General features: G+C 41.4%; 1 protein-coding gene across 1 annotated transcript in view; it reads left to right on the forward strand.

The window, feature by feature from the left end:
* Window positions 1-3,093, forward strand: part of pip4p1a (phosphatidylinositol-4,5-bisphosphate 4-phosphatase 1a) — an 18,970-nt gene extending 15,877 nt beyond the window's left edge. Inside the window, exon 7 of the mRNA XM_034886921.1 lies at window positions 1,530-3,093. Coding sequence (XP_034742812.1) covers window positions 1,530-1,673 — 144 coding nt within the window. The 3' untranslated portion in view covers window positions 1,674-3,093. The remainder of the gene's footprint in view (window positions 1-1,529) is intronic.
* Window positions 3,094-21,870: the final 18,777 nt, after the last annotated feature.

Here is a 21,870-nt window from a genome sequence, read left to right on the forward strand (position 1 = left end):
GGAAAAAGGCTGCAATGAAACAAAGAGTGAAAAATTTAAAGGGGTCTGAATACTTTCCGTACCCACTGTATATGAAAAAAATGCCTCATAAATCAAGTTTCATCATTTTATTTTGACTCTCTACCCATATTAGCTTTGCTCTAGTGTTGTGACTTCGAAACAGGAATTCATGTTTCAATATACTCATAAACTCCCTGTGGGTTCTCTCAAAGTCACTTTAACCATTTTCATTAAATAGTTTTCTTCTGAGCAACTGCACACTCAAAAGCTTGATGGGGAAGCTATTTTCTCTCTTACCCCCTCAGTCACTCTGGAGTATTATAGTGTATACGTAAAGTATTCAAAGCGATTCACTTTTTCCACTTTTCATTGTGTTACAGCATTTATCCAAAATGGATTAATGTAGCTTAACTAACAAAGCTTCAGATGTCTGTGCCCGCTCTGCATCAGTCAAGTTGTATTTCTCTGCGTGGTATTGTAGTGGCGATTCAAATTAGAACCCTTAAACACAGCAATCTGTTCTCCGCAAACTAAGCACAATGCTTTACCTTTCACTTCAGTAAAGAAATACTTGGAAGTTCATGTTTGGTTCCAAACTTGGCACTCTGTATCGAACTTTCTTTTTTTTCCTATAAGCCAAGGTAGAACCGCTCATTCACGTCCATGCTAACTTCTCTCCTGAGTTTGCAACTCGCCGACGTGGGTCTGACCATGGATATATTGGGTCGAACACATTGCATTGCATATCTTCTACTTCTTTTTAATTGTAACTTGCAACCAAAGAAGAAGAAGCTGCATATGTTGACAAACAAGAAAAGCAACAACTAAAAACTTCAAAATAATGCAGTTGTATTCCATGCATGATGTACACTCATTTACGTTTGATTTCTAACTTTCCATTGACCTAATGTAACTTTATTTTTAATAAATTTGCAAACATTTAAAAAAATTTTTTTTCATGTTGTCATTATGGGGTATTGTGTGTAGAATATTGAGGAAAAAATTAATTGAATCCGTTTTGGAATAAGGCTATAACATAACAAAATGTGGAAAAAGCAAAGCGCTGTGAATACTTTCCGTATGCACTATAAATATTTCCATGGAAATGTGTGCATTTAAAACGGTGTCATTGCATCAGTCTGGTGCAGGTGGATTAATTACAGACTATGGATGCATAATTAGTAGTTGCAGTAAGGGAATTTGTGTTTGATATACTGTAATGCTGTCATAATGAACCACTGCTTCATCCTTGAACTATAAAAATCACTGGATACTTGGCTGGAATTTTGTTCAATTTGCGATCAACGTAAATGGGTCAAATTATAAATGCGTGGAACATTTTCAAGCGTAATTGTAGCTTTAGCTCTCTGGTGCATGGTTGCTTGTTGCCTCATTGGACTGGAGCTGGCTCATTATAATCATCATACACAGAATGTGCTTATAATTCCCCTTTTTTTTTTTTTTTTGGAAAGGCTTATTGAGCAACATCAGATTTTCTGCCACTTACTCTGTTGTGTTGTCATCTTCAGGCTGGAACGTGGGCAAAGGCTCAGACCTACCAGGGGATTTACGCCTCATGGGCCGCATTGTTGCTCCTGGTTCTTGTCACCTTGGTCCGGGCCTTCTACTGGGCCTGCATGAGGGTCAGCCAGCCCCTCCAGAACTTCACATAGAGCTCCCTCCAACCCTGCACACCCTCTTCCCAACCCGCTAGGCCGGAGAGAAGATGGCTTTGAAGAAAAACACACACACTATAAAACCGAATATTTATTTAAACCCAACCCAACTCAAGAAAGAGAAAGTTCTCCTCGCCCTGTCCCCTCCCTTTTAGTCAAATGTGTTTCGACAACTGGATGGCGGTGGTTGCGACTGCTATATATCTTACGGTAACTATGATGATGCATATAGCCTATTGTACTGTTTATCTGTTCTAATCTCGTGGCAAGGGTTAGGTTCGTTTTAACACTGTAAAAATTCGAACAAATTTTTCTTCTTCTCTTTCCCGCCTGCGCTGTTAATACATTTTGACTTCAGTCTGGGGCACATCGGTTGCACTCTCGCAACTTCTAAGATGGGGGCTTCAAGCTAAGTCTAACATGTAAATTATGCCCTTGTTTTTGTTCAGGAGCAGACGCTCCCTCTTCAATCCTAATTTGACGTTAGGTTTAGTATTATTTAAAACATTTAACAATTTTTGAAATTGCTAAAAACAAACGATTTTGCGAAAGCGGTAATGAAGTCAGATGACGCTAACAAATCGATGCCAGTTGAAGACAAGTGGCTGGAGGGACATCAGTTTCCTTTTTGTGAAGCAAAAGATTAAGTAGGTGTTGAAATGTGTCTGAAAAATTGAATTCAGCAGTACGTTAGTTTTTCTGCTAAATTATGCCCTGGGACTGACTTTGATCCAAAGCAGCTTGAAAGCCTTAAAAGGTTGTGCGGTAGAAGGATTCAAGACACACACACACACACACACACACACACACACACACACACACACACAAGCCACATAAATGCATACCGGCCCACAACAAAAGGAGGATGCTCTTTTAGTGTCATCTTTAAGGCATCCCAGACTCTCTTTTCAAAGACAGACCAGCAAACCAATTTTCTGGATATTTTGTTCTGGTCCTGTAAAGAGTGTAACAACACATGTATCTACAGCTTTCCCTTCTGCCAGCTATAGCCAACAACTTTTATCATTTTATTATTTTTATTTTCCCGTCATGCCTAAATGCTCTGTTCAATCACATATCTCCAATTGACATATTAAAGGCCGAACCTGGCATTAAACTCCATTCCTTTTTCAAAAGACAGGTTTACTTTTTTAACCATATCTCAATGACCTTGGTTCTGCTTGGCTTTCCGAAACACACCAAAATATGAAACATGAAGAGCTATTTGCTGTTACTAAGTTGATATTTGCCTCCTTTTACCCACAAACCCTGGAAGTCTGAGATGTCTTTTGGAATGGCTTTCCGTTGTTGGTTTAATGCTTGCAAACCACACTACATATTTGTTTGGAGAGGACTATCAGTGGAATTTTAAGGTCCTCTGTATGTTTTGTTCTCTCGAGTTGAATCTGTGAAAACAGACAAAATGGTGAGCCCTTACAAATACTCTACTTCAGGCTTTAAGAGCTCCTGATAGCAACTTTAGGATGTACATGTAAATGCATCAGAGCTCAAATAAAGTGCAATCTGTATGAAAGCGCCATGTTGCTAAACTCAGTGTATTGCAATTGAGACCATTCATGGTGAAAATATGTCCAGCTTTTGTCATTGAAGATTGAGGCTGAGTCTGAGCTTCCTCTTGGTCGGTTCCAGATGGAGTGTACACCTTAAGGCCAGTGGAATATCTGTAAAAGAGGAAAGCTCTACCTACCACACAAAGCCTAATGCCAGTCAGACTAGGTTAGTAACCTTAAACACATTGTACATTCTCACTCCGTTTAATCATGACTTCTCTGTCTGTGGTTCTGAATGTGGTAACATTTCTTCTGTTATGAAGTATGTGTTTTTTAGTTTTAGTTGTAAATATATTTGTTGTTTATGTACAAAGGAAATAACTAAGCGAATTACATTGCTCCCAGCTTAACACTAAATGCTGTAATTGCTGTGAACTTTTTTATTTGTTGTTTTTAAGAAGGTTATTTTTTTAATGTAACTATTCACCTGTTGCATATTTAATGATTTGATGAACTACTAACCCAATAAGCCTCTTAACGTAATGTCCAAATCTTTAACCACAAACATGACATACTCGCACCAACAAAACATGACCCAATGGCATTTCTCTCTCTCTCTCTCTCTCTCTCTCTCTCTCTCTCTCTCTCTCTCTCTCTCTCTCTCTCTCTCTCTTTCTCTCTCTCTCTCCCACACACACCTTATACAATAGTAAGAAACACTGCATACACCAAGTAAGAGGGGAGGAAGCTACCATGAGACTGAACTGAGGTCGCAAACCGTTAATATGTACCGTTCTACATGCCGCAAAAGGCCACAAATAAGTAATTTATCAAGTCCTAAAATCTTATTTATTGTGGAAAAGTCTGTTACGTAGTGAGATTATTCCACTTTCTTTTAAGACTGGACCAAGGACGTGTTTTTCCTTTTTGAAATCAATACAATGATCTGCCAGTTTCAAGTTATGGTCAGAGCATTACTTTTCAGGACTGTGATTGGGGGGAAAAAAATGAGATTGAAGGACAGAATTAACATGACCTGTTTAAGGAATACCATTTCTTTTTAGCAGTGCAGCGATCATGTTTTATCTATCACTGCAAAAGAAATCAATCATGTTAAAGCCAATAATCAAGAACCTGGCTGATGCTCTTTTCAGAGTTTGTTTACACACAAATAAAGACATAATGTACAAAACAACTAACGTGAGTTCTTTTTATTTACCCACACAATTGATTTGAGATTTTATTGAAGATAATGTCACTTTGTTCCATTTTATTTATTCGAAAAAAGCTGTCTCAGTTTAGGCTTAAAGTAGGGTAAACCTCAAATAATGTTTAAAAACTAACTTTTATGATGCAGCGATGTGAAGTAAACGTGCCTGCAAAGAAAGTCAAATTGTTGCATCATAAATATCTTGGGAGCTCGCATTATTCAATAATCTCTTTTTCTTTAATTGTATACTGCCTTTGTCCCGCACTTGTGCCATGTTATTGGATTTGGCTTTCAGCCATTTATCTGTTGCTTCAACAAAGAGTTTCTCCACAGATTTAACAAATTCTGACCATTTGACCATTACCGTTTCTTTTAGCTAACTGTTTATAGTTTATCCGTTACTTTTAGCAAACTTTTTAAATGCATCCGTTAATTTTAGCTAACCATTTTAGTTTATCCGTTACTTTTAGCTAACCGTTTTAGTTTATCCATTACTTTTAGGTAATCGTTTTAGTTTATCCATTACCTTTTAGTTGTTTTAGTTTACCTGTTACTTTTAGTTAACCATTTCAACTGTATCCATTAATTTTAACTCATTAACTCTTTAAACTGTATATCCATTGATTTTAGCTAGCTGTTACCGTTTATCTTTTACTTTTAGCTGTTAACCCATTAATTTTAGCTAACTATTTTCCACCTTTCCATTATTTTTGGCTAATTGTTTACCGTTTATCCGTTACGCTAACCGTTTAAACAGCTTATCCATTAATTTCTGCTAACTGTTTAAACAGCTTGGCCGTTACTTTTATTTCACCGTTTTAACCATTTCTTTTAGCTAACTATTTCAACTTCTCTGCTTGGTAACTACTTCATGCAGTCAATTGATAAAAAGAAAGGGTTTTAATGTTGTATGGCTAAAGTTATGAACTTAGTGGCGTGTACTATGCAGTCAGCCTATTGTAGCTATAGCTGATTGTAATAGTTAATACCACTATACACCAATTTAATGCTATTTGTGTGTTTATCTTATCCTGAACACACATGTGGATATATTTTTTGATCTCCCCATTTTTTTCTTCCAATTACTTTAGCTGCCCCACAATAGAAAAAAAAAATCTGTCTATGGAGTATAGGTTTGGAAATAATGTTGGTTCCTGATTCCCATGATTACAGCTGTCATGCCCTTTTAATTGGGAGAATTCATAGTTATTAAAATGTGTGAAATCAAACTTAATGCTGAACCTGAATGACTCCAGTTTTAGAACCACTAATTCAAGGCTTTGTGACGTTCTTTAAAAATAAGCCCAATTAGTTTAGTTACAAAGTAAAATGAACTTCTTTTTTCTCCTAATCCCACAAAATGTTGGAAAGAAGCTCATCCATTTTTTTCTCACGCAACTTGGCCCCTGTCGGCCTCTTGAGTTTCATGCGGATATATCTTTTGCCTGGACACAAAGAGATGGAGGGATTAAGGACATTGAGAAACCTTTCAGAAACCACAGCTCCCCTGAGAGCACCACAAACCAGGGAGGCTGAGAGACCAGAAAGTGGAGGGGGAAAACTAAAAAAGCCCTAGGAAAGGAGGCAGACAATTGGTCACATAACCTTCTGGTTTTAAGTGAGAGCATAAGCTTTCTTTTATTCTGTAACGCAACAAACACACTCAGCCATTCTCTCACATGGACACACTGCTACTCAAAGTGCCTCAGGTTAATTTTATTACATTTTCTTGACTTAATTTTTCATTCACGATATCATACCGCTTTGCCTCCTTAGGGAATGTTTCTGTCGCCACGCTCCACTTTCATTTTCTCTTGCATCTTGATAGTTTCCCTGGTTTCTTTAGTGACAATCCAGCTGATGTGGAAGTCATAAGATGGTGTCAGTCGGAAAGGAGAAAGGAAATAAAATTTGCTGTAAATCTTTTTATTTGTGCCTGTCTTACAGTATGTGTGTACTGCAATGTAAAATTGCAATGCTTTTTGCATTTCACTTCACAGATGAGGAACAATTTGTATTGCTATTTGGCTAACCCAATCATTAGGGGAAAATGTTTTTAATGAGAATAATTCTTTTAACAGCATGACTCGAGCCTTTGAAAATGCGGCTAAACAACAAATCCAGTGTTGGAACGGTAATGGCTTTTGCATCATCCCCTTGTGACAAAGCATTTTTTAATGGGTTTTGTATGTGTTTCTGATGCCAAAAATCTGAGAGAACATGGTATTAAGAGAAATCACAGCCTACACTAAAGAATATGTGACAAGATATTAGGTCCAGCTAGGCAAAAATGCTGTTACACTATATATTTATATATATATTTTTCTTTATTACTTTACCCTCAATTTATTTATTACCTACTTAGCTATTTTTTGTTATTCCTTTTATCATCAATGTGCACATTTTCTCATGCACTTAACCCACATGCAAACAAAGAAACAAACATGGTCCTGCATTAACATATACAGCAATTCTCCTCAAAATCTCCCTTTAAGTCCTTTATCATATAAGTGCCAGCATAATATGTTATTGTTTTTGGCTTCTTCTATGACACGTCTTGTACTCCTCACTGTTATTTATTTTGCAAAGTAAATGCGTGTTATATATATTATCAAACACGTGGCCTTGAGCAAGAGACTAAAACCTGCTTTAAACAAATGTGTCTGTCAAATCAATGTGTTGCAATAACATGTAATCACCTGTAGTGGGATGTAACATTTACTCTGGTACTGTGTTCATACATTTTATGCATATGCACATTCCTTGAATATTTTTCATTCAATGTTTATTTTACTTTGAAAATTAAGAATTCTTTTGTACAAAACCTAAAATCCTTTTTTACTTCTGAAACAAGCCTGTACACTTAAACTCTGTTCACATCTTTATTAGTCCTCAAATAACCCCTACAGTGGGGCTCGGAAGTTTGGGTACCCCAGGTAGAAATTTGTATTAATGTGCATAAAGAAGCCAAAAGATGGAAAAATGTCCAAAAGGCATCAATTGACAGATTACACATTTGTATAATATGTAACAAAAGTTAGATTTTTATTTCCATCATTTACACTTTCAAAATAACAAAGAAAAGAAAATGGCGTCTGCAAAAGTTTGGGCACCCTGCAGAGATTATAGCATGCACCGTACCCTTTGGAAAGCTGAGACCTGACAGTATCATGGATTGTTCTCAATCATCGTCTGGAAAGACCAGGTGATGTCAATCTTAAGGTTTTAAATGCCCAGACTCATCTGACCTTGTCCCAACAATCAGCACCATGGGTTCTTCTAAGCAGTTGTCTAGAAAACTGAAACTGAAAATAGTTGACGCTCACAAAGCAGGAGAAGCGAAGCGTTTTCAGATGCCAATATCCTGTGTTTAGGAACAGTGGAAGTTAAAGCAAGATCTGGAAGACCAAGAAAAATATCTGACAGAACAGCTTGCAGGATTGTGAGAAAAGCAAGTCAAAACCCACGTTTGACTGCACGATCCATCCAGAAAGACCTGGCAGACACTGGAGTTGTGGTACACCATTCCACTACAAAGAGATACTTGAACAAATATGGTTTTCATGGAAGAGTCATCAGAAGAAAACCTCTTCTACGTCTTCACCACAAAAATCAGCGTTTGAAGTTAGCAAATGAACATAAATAGTGGTTATCCACTGCGTGGTATCTACTCAACACGTCTCGACTCTACTCGCCTTTTTTGGTTTGCCATTACGAAAAAATGTCCCTGGGACCTGCTACCAGGGACTATTTTTAGTACTTCCTCAGTCGAGGTTCCAAGCGAGCTGAGGCAATACCAAAAGGTGACGTGGAAAAATGCAGACTACTGGTTGGTCGGATCACTGCGTTTTTAGCGAACAAGAGTGCGGAGTGTGTGTCCAGAACAAACGCAACATTTAAAAAAAATCTAGCCAGACACCGACAGATTATCTACTCTGTGCACTATTCTCACTTTTCAGCTGTTCAATATTAAGGGCTATTACGGGCTTTATGTCGTTTCCAATATTGCACACTGTTACTTAAGAAAAACAAGACAATTTACCAAAGAAAAGTATTTACTTTTCAAGTAGCTCATAAAACCCTCCTGAACATCCCGGTTTTCTTCCTCTGCACCCTGTGATAGTGTCCCCCTGGCTCTGCTGTCCCAGATGCATCCCAGTCGTTGTCATAAGCCTCTCCATGACTCTCATAAAGATTATACAAAGCCCAGCAGGTCAGAACCAGAGATCTCACCGGTCGGACATTGCCCACGAGACGGTCTGCGGCGGCAATTTTGCAAAGCGTGAATGCTCTGAAACACAAACAGTACACAGCACACATGTTGGTGTGTAATCGTGGTTGCTAAAGTTCAAGTACTTTATATAATGCTAGCGTATAGTAAATACTGAACGGGGCCCCTAGCACATGCTAATGTTAGCTAACGTTACCAGGAAACTTAACTTACCCTTTTGTGTCTGCAAACAACAGTCATCTCGACGTCTGAACTCCGTTGGAATTCCCAAACTCCTGTTTTTTTTCAGCAGTGATTTTTGTTGCTTCCTTCAGCTTCTTTTGAAACAAAACATTTCTTCTTGCTGTGGCAATTAGCTGACGTGCTGTTGTGAGTCGCGTTGAAAATACATCATCACGCGTAGCTAAGGTGACCTAGCATGGGGATGGATAAATCACGCTTTGGGGTTGTATTGCAGCCAGTGGCACAGGGAACATTTCACGAGTAGAAGGAAAAATGGATTCAATAAAGTTTCAGCAAATTTTGGTCATTAACTTGATGCCATCTGTGAAAAAGCTGAAGTTAAAGAGAGTATGGCTTCTACAAATGGATAATGACCCTAAACACACCTCAAAATCCACAGTGGATTACATCATGAGGCATAAACTGAAGGTTTTGCCATGGCCTTCACAGTCTCCTGACTTCAACTTAATTGAAAATCTATGGATAGACCTTAAAAGAGCAGTGCGTGACAGAAATCTCAAGGAGCTGGAAGACTTTTGTAAGGAAGAATGGGCAAAGAGACCTCAAACAAGAATTGAAAGACTCTTGGCTGGCTAGAAGAAGCATTTCCACGCTGTGATACTTGCCAAAGGGGGCAGTACAAGGTATCAACTCTACAGGGAGCCTAACCTTTTGCAGATGACATTTTTTTGTTTTCTGTTATTTTGAAAGTGCAAATGATGGAAAAAAAATCTAACTTTTTGTGACATATAATACGAATGTCTAATCTTTCATCTGAGGCCTTGGCCTGGAGATTTTTCCATCTTTTCTTGGCTTCTTTATGTGTCAAACCTGGCTGGCAGAAACCACCCAAACGCAGACAATGAGTGAAACCAACAAGAGTTTATTGATGATAGTCCGTGAGCCAGATGACTAAACAAGGTGTAGTTGGGGAAAGGCTGTGGCAGCAGGGGAGTGAAGATGAATCCGGAGGTTAGTAGAGTGATGATGGTCCATAGGAGAATTTCTATGACGGAGGAGCAGAGACAGAGATACGTTACCAAACACGAAGACAGACACAAAGCAAAAGAAAAACTAGCAAAAGTCAGATGAGCCGCCATACACAAACAAGGAAGACTAACGATCCGACAGGGACTGAATGTCAGGTCACAGTATAAGAGCTGGTGGTGAGGACGATGAGACAAAGGTGGGTGCTGGTAATTAGGCTGAGCCAGAACAGGTGATAGTGTGGATGAATGAAGGAGACCACACCTCCCCAGGTTGCTTGGTAACAGGAACCGTAACGTTATAGACAGAGAAAACAGACATACAGACAGCAAACCGAGTCAGAGCGGGGGGTGCCTGACAGTACCCCCCTTCGACGAATGCCTCCAGGCGGACCACCCGGAGCACCGGGCTGGCAACTGTAAAAGTCCCGTAACAAGCCTTCATCCAGAATCTGGCAACGAGGAATCCAGCACCTCTCTTCCGGTCCGTACCCCTCCCAGTCCACCAGGTACTGAAACCCACGACCCCGCCGCCGGGAGTCCATGATGCGATTAACCGTGTAAACGGGACCCCCGTCAACCATACACGGAGGCGGAGGACGAGCTAAAGGAGGCAACAGGGGACTAAGCAGAACAGGTTTTAGCCGTGAAACATGGAAAGCAGGATGTACCTTGAGTGAGCGAGGCAGCGTCAATCTGACCACCGCAGGATTTAAAAGGCGCTCCACAGTGAATGGGCCAATGAACCGGGACAACAACTTCCGAGATACAGTCCGCAGGGGCAAGTCCCGAGTCACACTCTGTCCCCCACAGAGTAACGTGGCGCCGGAAGGCGGTGGCAATTGGCGTGGGTCTGGTATTGACCAGAAACCCTCAACAAGGCAGTCCGAGCACGGTGCCAGGTCCTTTGGCAGCCTGAACAGATGGCACCGCCAGGTCCTTCTCCTGCGATGGAAATAAAGGGGGTTGATAACCATACACACATTGAAATGGAGACATACCAGTAGCGGACGTGGGAAGCGTGTTGTGAGCATATTCCACCCAAGGAAGCTGGGAAGCCCAGGAGCTGTGGTTAGCGGACACCAGGCAACGTAGTGTGGTCTCCATCTTCTGGTTCTGGTCCCTTTCTGCTTGACCATTAGTTTGAGGATGAAACCCAGATGACAGGCTAACGGTGGCGCCGATAGCGGAGCAAAATACCTTCCATTCCGCCAACGTGAATTGGGGACCACGGTCCGAAACAATGTCACAAGGTAGACCATGGACCCGGAAAACCTCCCTCCCAAAATCCTGGCTGTCTCCTTGGCAGAAGTTTAGGCAGAGGCGGATAATGGGTGAATTTACTAAATCTGTCTACAACAGTGACAATCACGGTATTACCTTCAGATGGCGGTAACCCAGTAACAAAGTCCAGCGCCAGATGCAACCATGGGCGACGAGGAATAGGCAGTTGTCGCAGAAGGCCCACAGCAGGCCGATTGGATCCCTTGTTTCTGTGCACAAACAGGACATACAGAAACAAAAACACAAGTATCCTCACCCATGGCAGGCCAACAGTAACGTCTCCGAAGCATGGCCATAGTGCGCGCCACACCAGGATGACATGAGGTGTTGGCAGAATGTGCCCACAAAAGTACATTAGAGCGGACAGTCTCAGGGATGAAAAGTCAACCCGGCGGTCCGTTACCTGGGTCCGGTTGGTTGCGCAGAGCGCCCAATACTTCCTCTTCGACCCTCCAGGGGACGGCGCCGATTACCTTGTCCCGTGGCAAGATGACCCCTCTCTCCACTTCCTTCTCCTCCAGTACGGAGTACATGAAGGACGAGGCATCAGGCTTGCCGTTCCGAGAACCGGGCCTGAAAGTGAGTGGGAAGTTAAAACGACGATGAAGAATAGTGCCCACCGGGCCTGCTGAGGATTGAGTCGTCTGGCCGACCTAACATATTCTTCTTATGGTCGGTCCAGGCCACAAATGATTGTGAGGTACCCTCCAACCAATGCCGCCACTCCTCCAATGCGAGTTTAGCCTCCCCAGGTTGCTTGCCAACAGGATCCGTGACGTTACAGACAGAGAAAACAGACATACAGACAGCAAACAGAGTCAGAGCGGGGGGTGCCTGACATTATGTACAATAATGCAAATTTTTCCCTGGGGTGCCCAAACTTTTGAGCCCCACCGTATAAGATCCAAAATGGATCGTACTCAGATTTCCAACTTTCTTTGATAATGTTTAGTCCCATTATTACAGCATATGAACAAATACATTATATGCTCTTAATCACCTAATAATCTTTAATGTGCCACAATGCACCAGAAGTCAGTAAAAAGTCATGCAATTTCTTCAAACATTATACTTAAGTTCAATTTTGAGGTGCTTGTACTTTACTTGAGAAGTTCCATTTTATGTCCACTACATTTCAGAGGAAAATATTGTACTTTTACAACCCTTTGTTTAATTGACTGCTATGTTATGTTACTTACTTATTTTGCAGATTCAGATGAATGCAAAAATATGCAACCTACTAATAAATGATAATATATTTTACTTTAATATGTATATGAAGTAGTTTTAATTAGCCCCAGCTCTACCATCTGCAACATCAATAATTATAATCCAATAATGTAATATTCCATCCTGCATGATAAGTAAATATTCTGATACTAATACTGTACTTTTACTTAAGTAAGAATTTGCATGTAGGACTTCTATTTGTAGTTTTCTACGCTGTGATATTCCTACTGTCTCTTAAGTAAGACATCTGAATGCTTCTTCCACCCCTGTTTAAGAAGTTCATCCTGACACAATAAATGCTTAATTTATTATATGTTGTATTAACTTGCCTTGTGTGTGATTTTACTGTTTTCATTGCTGTGTAACCCATCTGAGAAGTGAAGTACTTCTACGTGATCTCCTGCTTTTGTTTTATTGCAAAGCTGTATTAAGTTATTACACAGACACGTTTTAACGATTTATGTAAGTTCACTTGAAGAAAATAACTTACAAGGACAAAAATATCATTATTGATGCAGATCATGGGTCATTGGCCTGTAGCATGTCTTCATAATATTACAGTTTTGGCAATTGCTTACACACTGAAATCAAAAGTAATACACAATTATCAAAACCTTACACACTCGAGGAGCAAACGTTGGCCCAGACATGCACCACTATAAGCTAAATGCTAGCCTCACATTTTTGCAAAACAATACACACAATGATTTGCAAAACACTAATTGTACAAATGTATACAATTATATACAAAATTAACCAGGTAAGTCTAGCATTTTCTGTACTGTATTTTCAGTTTTTCAGATCTTTTTTGTTTGTTGTTTTTGTAATTGTAACCTGTACTGGATACTGTGTTTTATGTCTCTCTGTTGTTTGCTGATCAAACTGTGTTATGCACACTAGTAACTGTATGAAAACTGGGACTTGTTGTTGTTCTCCATGGTGACAAGTTGACTGATTTGGGTACATGGAGAGAAATAAATTATATTTTCCTCAGTCTGCAGCATTGGTTTTGTGTAGGGTTTGATGAACATATTGTATAAAAATCGATACAGCATAGTATCACGATATTTTCCATGGCAGTACTGTACCGATACACAAACACCAGGTATGGATCTTTTATTATAAATGTGTTTTTCAGTTTGTCTGCTTTTCATCCCATTTGCAGCAATTAAATTTAACTGAGATGAACAAAGAGAGAAATTAATCTTTTTAGAAAAAAACATATTGACTAAGTTTCCTTTTGGGTACATCATTTGAAATTCGGAAAATGTTGAAGTTGAAAAAAAGGTAATACATTGCAACATATAAGTTTCAAATTTAAAAAAAAAAGCTTAAATCTCATATCATGACATAAGCATTGTGTCGTGAGGCCTCTGGTGATTCCCACCCCTAATGTTTTGGAGTGGTGGATATTTAATGACCTTGGTCAAAAAAGCTATCCTCTAAGCTAGAATAAAAGATGGATGCAAACTCCAAAATCAACACCTCACTGGACTCCTAATTGATCACAACAAATGTATTGTAACTCCAGAATCTATGAGTATAGGCATAGCACTCTAAAAGCTGTTGCTTTGAGGTTAACCCCTTCTCGCATGCGCAGTTGTGAAGATTTCTTTCAGGACCCTTGTGCCCTGGATGGGCCTCTGTTACATCCACAGTTACTGTATATCACAGTTGCGCGACCATACAACTGCTGCCAACTTCAGCATTTTTCTTCAACCAACGTTGGTGAAGCAGGTGGCCTGAATCTTAGAGGGCTACGCTAGAGTCATAGAATCTAGATATGTAAATGTAAATGTGCTGTATTTATATAGCGCTTTTCCAGTCTTAACAACTGCTCAAAGCGCTTATTACATCTACAGGAAACATTCATCATTCACACACATTCATACACTGTGGCTGGGGCTGCCGTACATGGTGCCACCTGCTCATCAGATAAACATTCACACACATTCACACTCCGATGCGCAGCACCGGGGGCAACTCGGGGTTCAGTGTCATGCCCAAGGACACTTCGACAATGACTGCAGGGGCGGGGATCGAACCACCAACCTTCCGATTGGCGGGCAACCGCTCTACCACTGAGCCATTACGTATTATACCTCTTTATTATACCTTATAAAGATGTATAATACGTAACTATTGTTCTATTAACTATTGTTCTATCTCCCATAGGCTTCGCGCTCTAAGACCTGTCGCTATTGGGTTAGCTGATGTAGTCAATGGCACCTGCAACACAAGGTCCACAAGCAGAACATAGACTAATTGCTCTTCCTATTTACACTGAACCAGTTTAATGTCTCAAGTAATATATTATTTTGATAAAAACCATGATTATGCATTGGCATGATACTGATTGTAAGGCCCATGACAAACGGACACATGGATGCTCAGGAGGCCGCTGTGCAGATGTCAGCCACGGCTATGCCCCAAAAAAGTTCCACGGGTGCTGATAGCGCTCTCGTAGAGTGTGCTCGGATGCCCTAAGGGGGTTTTGCTCCCTCTGTGCTATAGGACTGGGTGATAGCCTCGCACAGCCAGTGGGACAGCCGCTGCATTGAAAGAGACACACTTTGGGAGCTCTCTGTAGTGAACTAACAGCTGCTGTGTTCGTCTGATATCTGCCGTGCGTAAAACATATTGAAATAATGCGCGTACCTGGCAGAGTCGGTGAGACGCCTCTTCTGCGTTGTTGCTATGAGGCGGAGGAAAAAACCTTCAAGGGAAAACATGCATGACAGAAAGGAACTAGTTAAAACATTTGGTGTAAAAGAAGTGTTTGGCTATAAAGTGGCCGCGCTCCCGTCCCCCTTAACAGAGAGGCAGGAAGGTAAAACCAACAACGCGTATAAATCACTCATCCTCTTGGATGACGGCGAGGCGAGGAGAAGCACTGTTTTCCCTGACAGCATCCTGAGAGAGGCTTGTGCTAGAGGCTCAAAAGGAGGGTTCCCCAGAGCTCGTAGTACCAGGGCTAAGTCCCATATGGGTGTGAGAGAGCACACAGGTTTCTGTCCAACCCCCTTCAAAACAAGCTTTAAAACCAACCTCTCTATAGCCCTTGTGGCAGGATGAAATGGCCGCCACGCAGGATTTCACTTTAGACAGAGCCAAGTCATTATCCAAGCTAGGAGCTGCCCACCAACGTGTGGGATCCACACGTTGGTGGGTAGCTCCTAGCAGTCAGTATCGGCCCTCTGTGAAAATTGGTAGTTTGATTCTCACAAGCCGTTCACTCTACACTCACACCATTCTGAGCAATCAGCAGGGAGGTGGAGAAAAACTGAGTTGGCAATAAACACACACTCTGAGTGGGTGTGAGAGCCCGTTAATTCTGACACAGTGTGGCGGTGAGCCTGTCTTTGTGTGTGTGAGGTGAAACTTGAGACCCAGCGGTCGCAAGATGTTCAAGAGGGACAAAGGCGGTTTGACTGAGATGGAAAAAAACTGCTTTTTGGAGGAAACTGTGTGGCCCTTCAAAGGGCCGTTAAGTTTACAACTCTAGCTTGCGTGAGTCACGCGTTCCTTCATTGAGTGGATTGGTCCAGGTGGGTGCTGCCCATGGCGGCGCAGAAGCCAGGGCTTGGAGAGGTACAGAACGCAGCCAACATCTCGAAGCCGTCGTTGCACAGCTCTCTAGGGGATGTGTTACCGCATACCCTCCACTACCTAGAGCTCACAGCTGCCCCAGCCTTAGCGGGTTACAGCCCAAGCTTGGCGGTCATTGTGGAGAGAGCAGAGCTAGCAGTCATGCTATCAAAGCGGTATTGTTCAGCGGCGTGGCCACCTAGGTGTTACACGGACGGTGGGTGGTCAGTGAAGCAAGTGTGGACCTGGTTTTCGGGGAAATGGCGGTGTTGGCTTCCGTCCGCCGAAAAAAAGGGGTTGTCGGAAGCGGGTTGGAGGTCAAGCTCTGCCGCCGTGGCAGGACCACCGTCCACCCTCAAGAGAGGGGATTGCTGCTCAGCCTTCACAAAGGTCAAGAACAAAAACCCTGCAATGGGCAGGGAGCCCGGCCCGCTGCGGAGGAGAAAGAAGTAGAAATCCGCAGTGTGGTGCTCCCCTCCGGTAACAGAGACAGTCGCTGTGGCGGGGACTCCGTAATCCTCCATCGATACGAGTTCCAGTCCTCACAAAGGGGAGGAGGGAGAGCCAGCAAGGTAACCGTCTTCGGGGGAGTGAGTCAGTGGACTTGTGCCCGCCAAAGAGATCCCTTCCCCTGCTGTCTGGGTGTCGCTGCTGGTGGTCTCCTTACCTTACCCTACTGTCTGCTCGGCTGCCATCCTCTGCCGCTTCAGTTCCTCCGGCGATAGGCAGCTGCAGAACTGCCGGCGGGGTGCTAGCCCTGCGAATAGAAACAAGGCACAACTCACAAGACATAGCCAGTCCATAGTGTGAAACTGTGACATACAGTAACCGCGATTGTAGTAGAGGGAGGCCCAAAGGGGTTAACTCAATAGCGGCAGCTCTTAGAGGGCAAAGCTTATACGAAATACAACTGGTGTATTAGCAAGCAAGTGTGAGAAGGTATCAGAGTTACTATTGTAATGCTGAAACATTAATGGTTTTAGACAAGAGTTTTTGCATGTTCTTACTGAGGGGGAGAAGTGGTTTGATACACACATGCACGCACGCATGCACGCACACACACTCACAAACACACAGACACCCACACACACACACACACACACACACACACACACACACACACACACACACACACACACAAACACACACACACACCAACACACACTTGCAGACGTCCTGTTGCACAGCGTCAGTGAATATTGCAGCAGTAAAAAAAAGGCAGCGTCTTGCTAAAGCCTTGATCCCTCTTACTTCTAACAGGATTTGACCCTTAAGTCCCAGAGCATGACCCTCATCTGCTGCAGTACCATCATCCTGTTTAACATACACTTACTATTATCCTTCTGACACACACACACACACACACACACACAGAGACACACACACAGAGACACACACACACGCATTTAGAGGCCCTAACACACACTTGGAGACATTTCAGGGCCTGCAACCATATCTACACTCCTTCCTATCCTCCCACACACACACACACACACACACACACAAACACACACACACTGTACAGTATGATGTAACACCACTTAATTTTACGCTTAACACAAGACCTGATGGATCCAGTTAAACGTAAATTGCAAACAACCGCTCCTGGCATCGCAAAGAAAGAGGAGAGGAATGAGGAGATGACAAGGGATGAAGAAAGAAGATAGGAGGGCTGGGGGGTTAACTTGCTGCTAGAGGATGATACGATTGAGTGAGTAAGAAAGAGATGGAGATGAAGGGAATAGAGAATGGCAGGAAGGATGAGGGGAAGCAGCGAGATGAAGGAGAGGAGAGATTGAGCAGTCAGCTAAGCACCAGATTACACTCCGGGGTCGTCAGCTGTAAAACAAACAGTCCTTTTAGTGGGGATCAAATCCAGACTTAACCCCCCCTTCTCCTCCTCATCCTCTATCCACACGTAAACACACACAAACACACACACACACAGTTTGTCACAGCGGAGACAATACCGCTCTCTGAAAGAGAGGAGAAAAGAGAGGATGATAATCTTGTTGGAAAGCAAATTCCCATCTACCTAAATTGCCCCTCAGGGAATGTAAAGTTTCATTGTGCCCAGGCAGAAATCTTTCATTATATTTGTTTGTTTTTTTCCATCCAAAGCTTTTGTCGGTTGATAGACTGGGCTAATATATGCTACAGAAACAGTACAGAGTAAATAAGGCAGAGGAGACGGTTTTCATCTTCCAACTCTGTGTTTAAATTACATCTTTAACAGAAATATTCCCCAGACAACGCTGCTCGCCTCAATGTGTGTGTGTGTGTACGTGTGTCCTTGTGTGGGTGGTGTGTGTGTGTGTGTGTGTGTGTGTGTGGGGGGGGGGGGTTGAATGTGTGCAAATATATGTTTGTATTTTGTATTTTTTGTGTGTGTGTGTGTGTGTGTGTGTGTGTTGTATACGTGTGTCTTTGTGTGTGTGTGTGTGTGTGTGTTGTATACGTGTCACTATGAATATGTTGACTGATGTCCATCCCCTTAGCCATTGTGAGTGTGTGGCGTCTTGTATCTCTATCTCTGAGAGGACCAATATTTGTTCTGGTAGTATTGGGGACATTTTTGGGGACATTTTTGCTGGTCCTCACGGCTTCAAATGTTTGTTGACGCATGTGAAAGCAGACATCTCCACACAAGCTCCACATTTGTGAGAATTCAACAGTATCACACAGCCTTTTTCCAGCAAACTTTGCTCAGTTGCCATTAAAGTGCAGATTGTCAAACCTCTTATTCGTCTCGTACATGTAGTCTGAGGACAACTGAGAAATCTGAGCATCTGATGATAAAGTGAAGAAAAAGTGAATTTTACAAAAATGTGAAACTGTTTCTTACAGAAATAGGTTTTCAAGGACTGGTATCAGGGGCAATTCTAGCGCCTAATGATAATGTGACGCAGATCGATGCCTTGCAAAAGTGTTAACCCCCCTACCCAAAATAAACTAACATTTTTGACACTGTTAACACTGATGTTAATGATGTTAAAATGATGGAACTAAACCTGACACTTTATAAATCACAGTAATAACGACCAAGATGACACAATGTACTCACATTCAGCAATTTTAATTATTGCTTATTTTTCAATTGGGGAAGAAGAAATTGGTACTTTCATGTCCCAGATTAAAATCTGGGACATGAAATTACCAATTTCTTCTTCTCTGGGGACCACCAACGTTAACTTAACAACGGCACTCCTGCACTCCCTCTGACAGATCAGATAGAGGCTCCATCCAAAGGCGTGAGTCTGTCACAACCTCCTCTGATTGGCCAAAACTACATTTCTGTTGACCTTTTCCTTGACGGTGTTACAAAAATATAATACATGTGTAATATAATAATTCTTTGAAGTGCATAGCATTGCCGACAGCAACACAAGATAATAAACCTGTTTCAAGCCCTTTGAACCTGTAATTGTTTTTCCTCTGTCCCTACCAGACAAGTTTGCAAACTCTCACATGAAATTGATTAAATAAAAAAAATATATATATTATTATAATTTTTCATTAGCCCCCTTAAAAAGGTTCTAAAATAACCCATGCTTGGGATTATGGTTGAGGTTAAAAATAGGTCTGTGTTAGGGTAAGGGTTGTAGTTGTAGTAATAAACATCAGTGATGTATGGTAATCTTAAAGTTTTTGGCTATTGCTAAAATGTTTTTTGCAGAATTTGCAGAATTTCAATCAGACATAGCACTTGGAGATTAACAACTCACATCTATGCCAAAAATGAAACGCTGCAATCAAAACTTAACACTCCTTCTAAAAACAAAATCATACACGCAAGTTTCTATTTTTATTGTCATTTTCCCAAACTCAGTCTTCTGTAAAACTAAGTAGGATTTATGCAGTACTCAAAGAAGTTTTTACAAAAAACAAACATTCTTACAGAAATAAAGAAATATATAATCACAACTCATCAAAGTTAGCAACAAAACAAAAAAGAAATAAACTGGATAAATTGCTGTTGGGAAAAAAAACTTGTTTTGTGTGTGGTGGGGGGTGGGGACCTTATGGATCCCGCCTTCTGACTGGATCTGGCCACAAGACCTCGTCCAAATCACAGGCAATGTCCTCGCGGGCTAGGCATCTGGGAAAATATAGCCTTGTTCCTCTCAAAAGGCACACTTTACAGCTGCTTCATTCTGAAGTGTGTTTCTGTAGGATGCAACTTAGTTTAGAAATGCTGACCCTGTTGATATTGTTAAGTACATTCATATTTGCATTATGCGTTGTTGCAACTCACAAATTCAGATTACATTATTTTCTCACACCAATTCAATGAGTGAAGAGCCATTCCCTTCCACCCTGAAGAGGTCGTCCAACCATTCTGTAGACCACAAGATGTCAATGGTTGGGTTCGTTTTCACATACTGTCGAAAATCACAATGGTATTCCTTTACATGTACTTCACAGCAATACGCATTTTTGTATGGTACAGTTAGTACAGTAAAACTGTTATATGATACAGAATCATGCAACACATACAGTAGGTACATTCTGGAGTGGAAACATAAAGATGTACCTGTTCTCCAGTCAGAATGTGCTTGTTATCGATGCTACTGTGTAGCGACTGAAGTTAGGGTGGACTTTTTGCCCAGCCTCCCTCATGATTTATCACATGGTCCACCAGAGTAGCCCTGATGTCATCTGATACACGTCTCCACACTGGTCCTCGTCTTTGTCCTTGTCCTCTTCTATGTCCGACTCCTCTCTCTCTTTGCGCTCCTCTTACTCTGACTCTCATTGCCTCCATGCTTGCAAAGTTCTCAAAATGTCTTACCTGAGGCCTGTTTGTAGTGCTAAGGCTCAGACTGATTGGGGTTCTGTTTTCTGTGCAAGTGTTTTCAAGTGTGTATGTTACAATTGCCAGATGAGTTTTGCATTTTGAAGTGTGAAGATTTTTGATAACAGCACATTGATGTTGTGTTTTGCAATAAGTGTGTTATAGAATTGCAAACAAGTGCAAAGTTGAAAATGTGTTTAAGGTGTGGTTACACTGGGTTTAAGGTATGTTACAAGAAGTTTAGGTATTGAGGCTTTGGTCTAACCATTCGTTTTTAGTGTGTAAGCAATGGGCAAAAACTGTAATAAATTATAAATGGGCTAAAACATGCAAAAGAAATTCTACATTATACTAAGATTAAAGTAAGAGAAATACATGATATCAATTAGGGTCCTCACAATATACATCCAAATCTTTGTGTGTGTGTGTGTGTGTGTGTGTGTGTGTGTGTGTGTGTGTGCGTGTGTGTGTCTGTGTCTGTGTGTGTGTGTGTGTGTGTGTGTTTGGTTTCAGGCTTTTTGCATTTGACCCAAGGTCCCTTGGCTGCTAAAAGCACAACATTCAACTCAATTAGTGGCATGCATAATTGATAGCTGTCTAGGAGAGTATTTGTATTTACACTGGAATTAAAAGCCTCCGGTGTCAGCTATCGCATCTGATGGGCGATAAGTGTGTGTGTGTGTGTGTGTGTGTGTGTGTGTGTGTGTTTGTGTGTGTGCGTGTGCTAGGGGAGGAATGTATAGGGATGCATATATCATAAGCCTAAATGGATTGCTGCTTGGAGCTTCCCTGTCTGTCTCCTTCTCAGCTGCAGGGGAAACTAAATCACAGCTAATCCACCTACACACGCAGCAGTGGGACTTTGTTGGGGTTAAGTCATCCAGAATGATCTTGTAGCCTACTTCTTACTTAAATCACTTTGTAAAACATACTCCATTTATGTAGTAACTGTTGTCACTGTTTTTTCCGATTAGGGCTGGATATTAATTTGAAATGTCCGATGCTTGCGTGAATCTTGCATATTTTGCCACCAAAACAAACTTTACTAAGACAGCTAATGTAAACCAAATACTGGATGATATGATTTGTTCTACAAAATCCTTCCAAAAGAAGTACTCAAATTGTTAAGGCATAGTT

The sequence above is a fragment of the Etheostoma cragini genome, chromosome 12 (assembly GCF_013103735.1).
Source record: "Etheostoma cragini isolate CJK2018 chromosome 12, CSU_Ecrag_1.0, whole genome shotgun sequence".
Taxonomy (NCBI): domain Eukaryota; kingdom Metazoa; phylum Chordata; class Actinopteri; order Perciformes; family Percidae; genus Etheostoma; species Etheostoma cragini.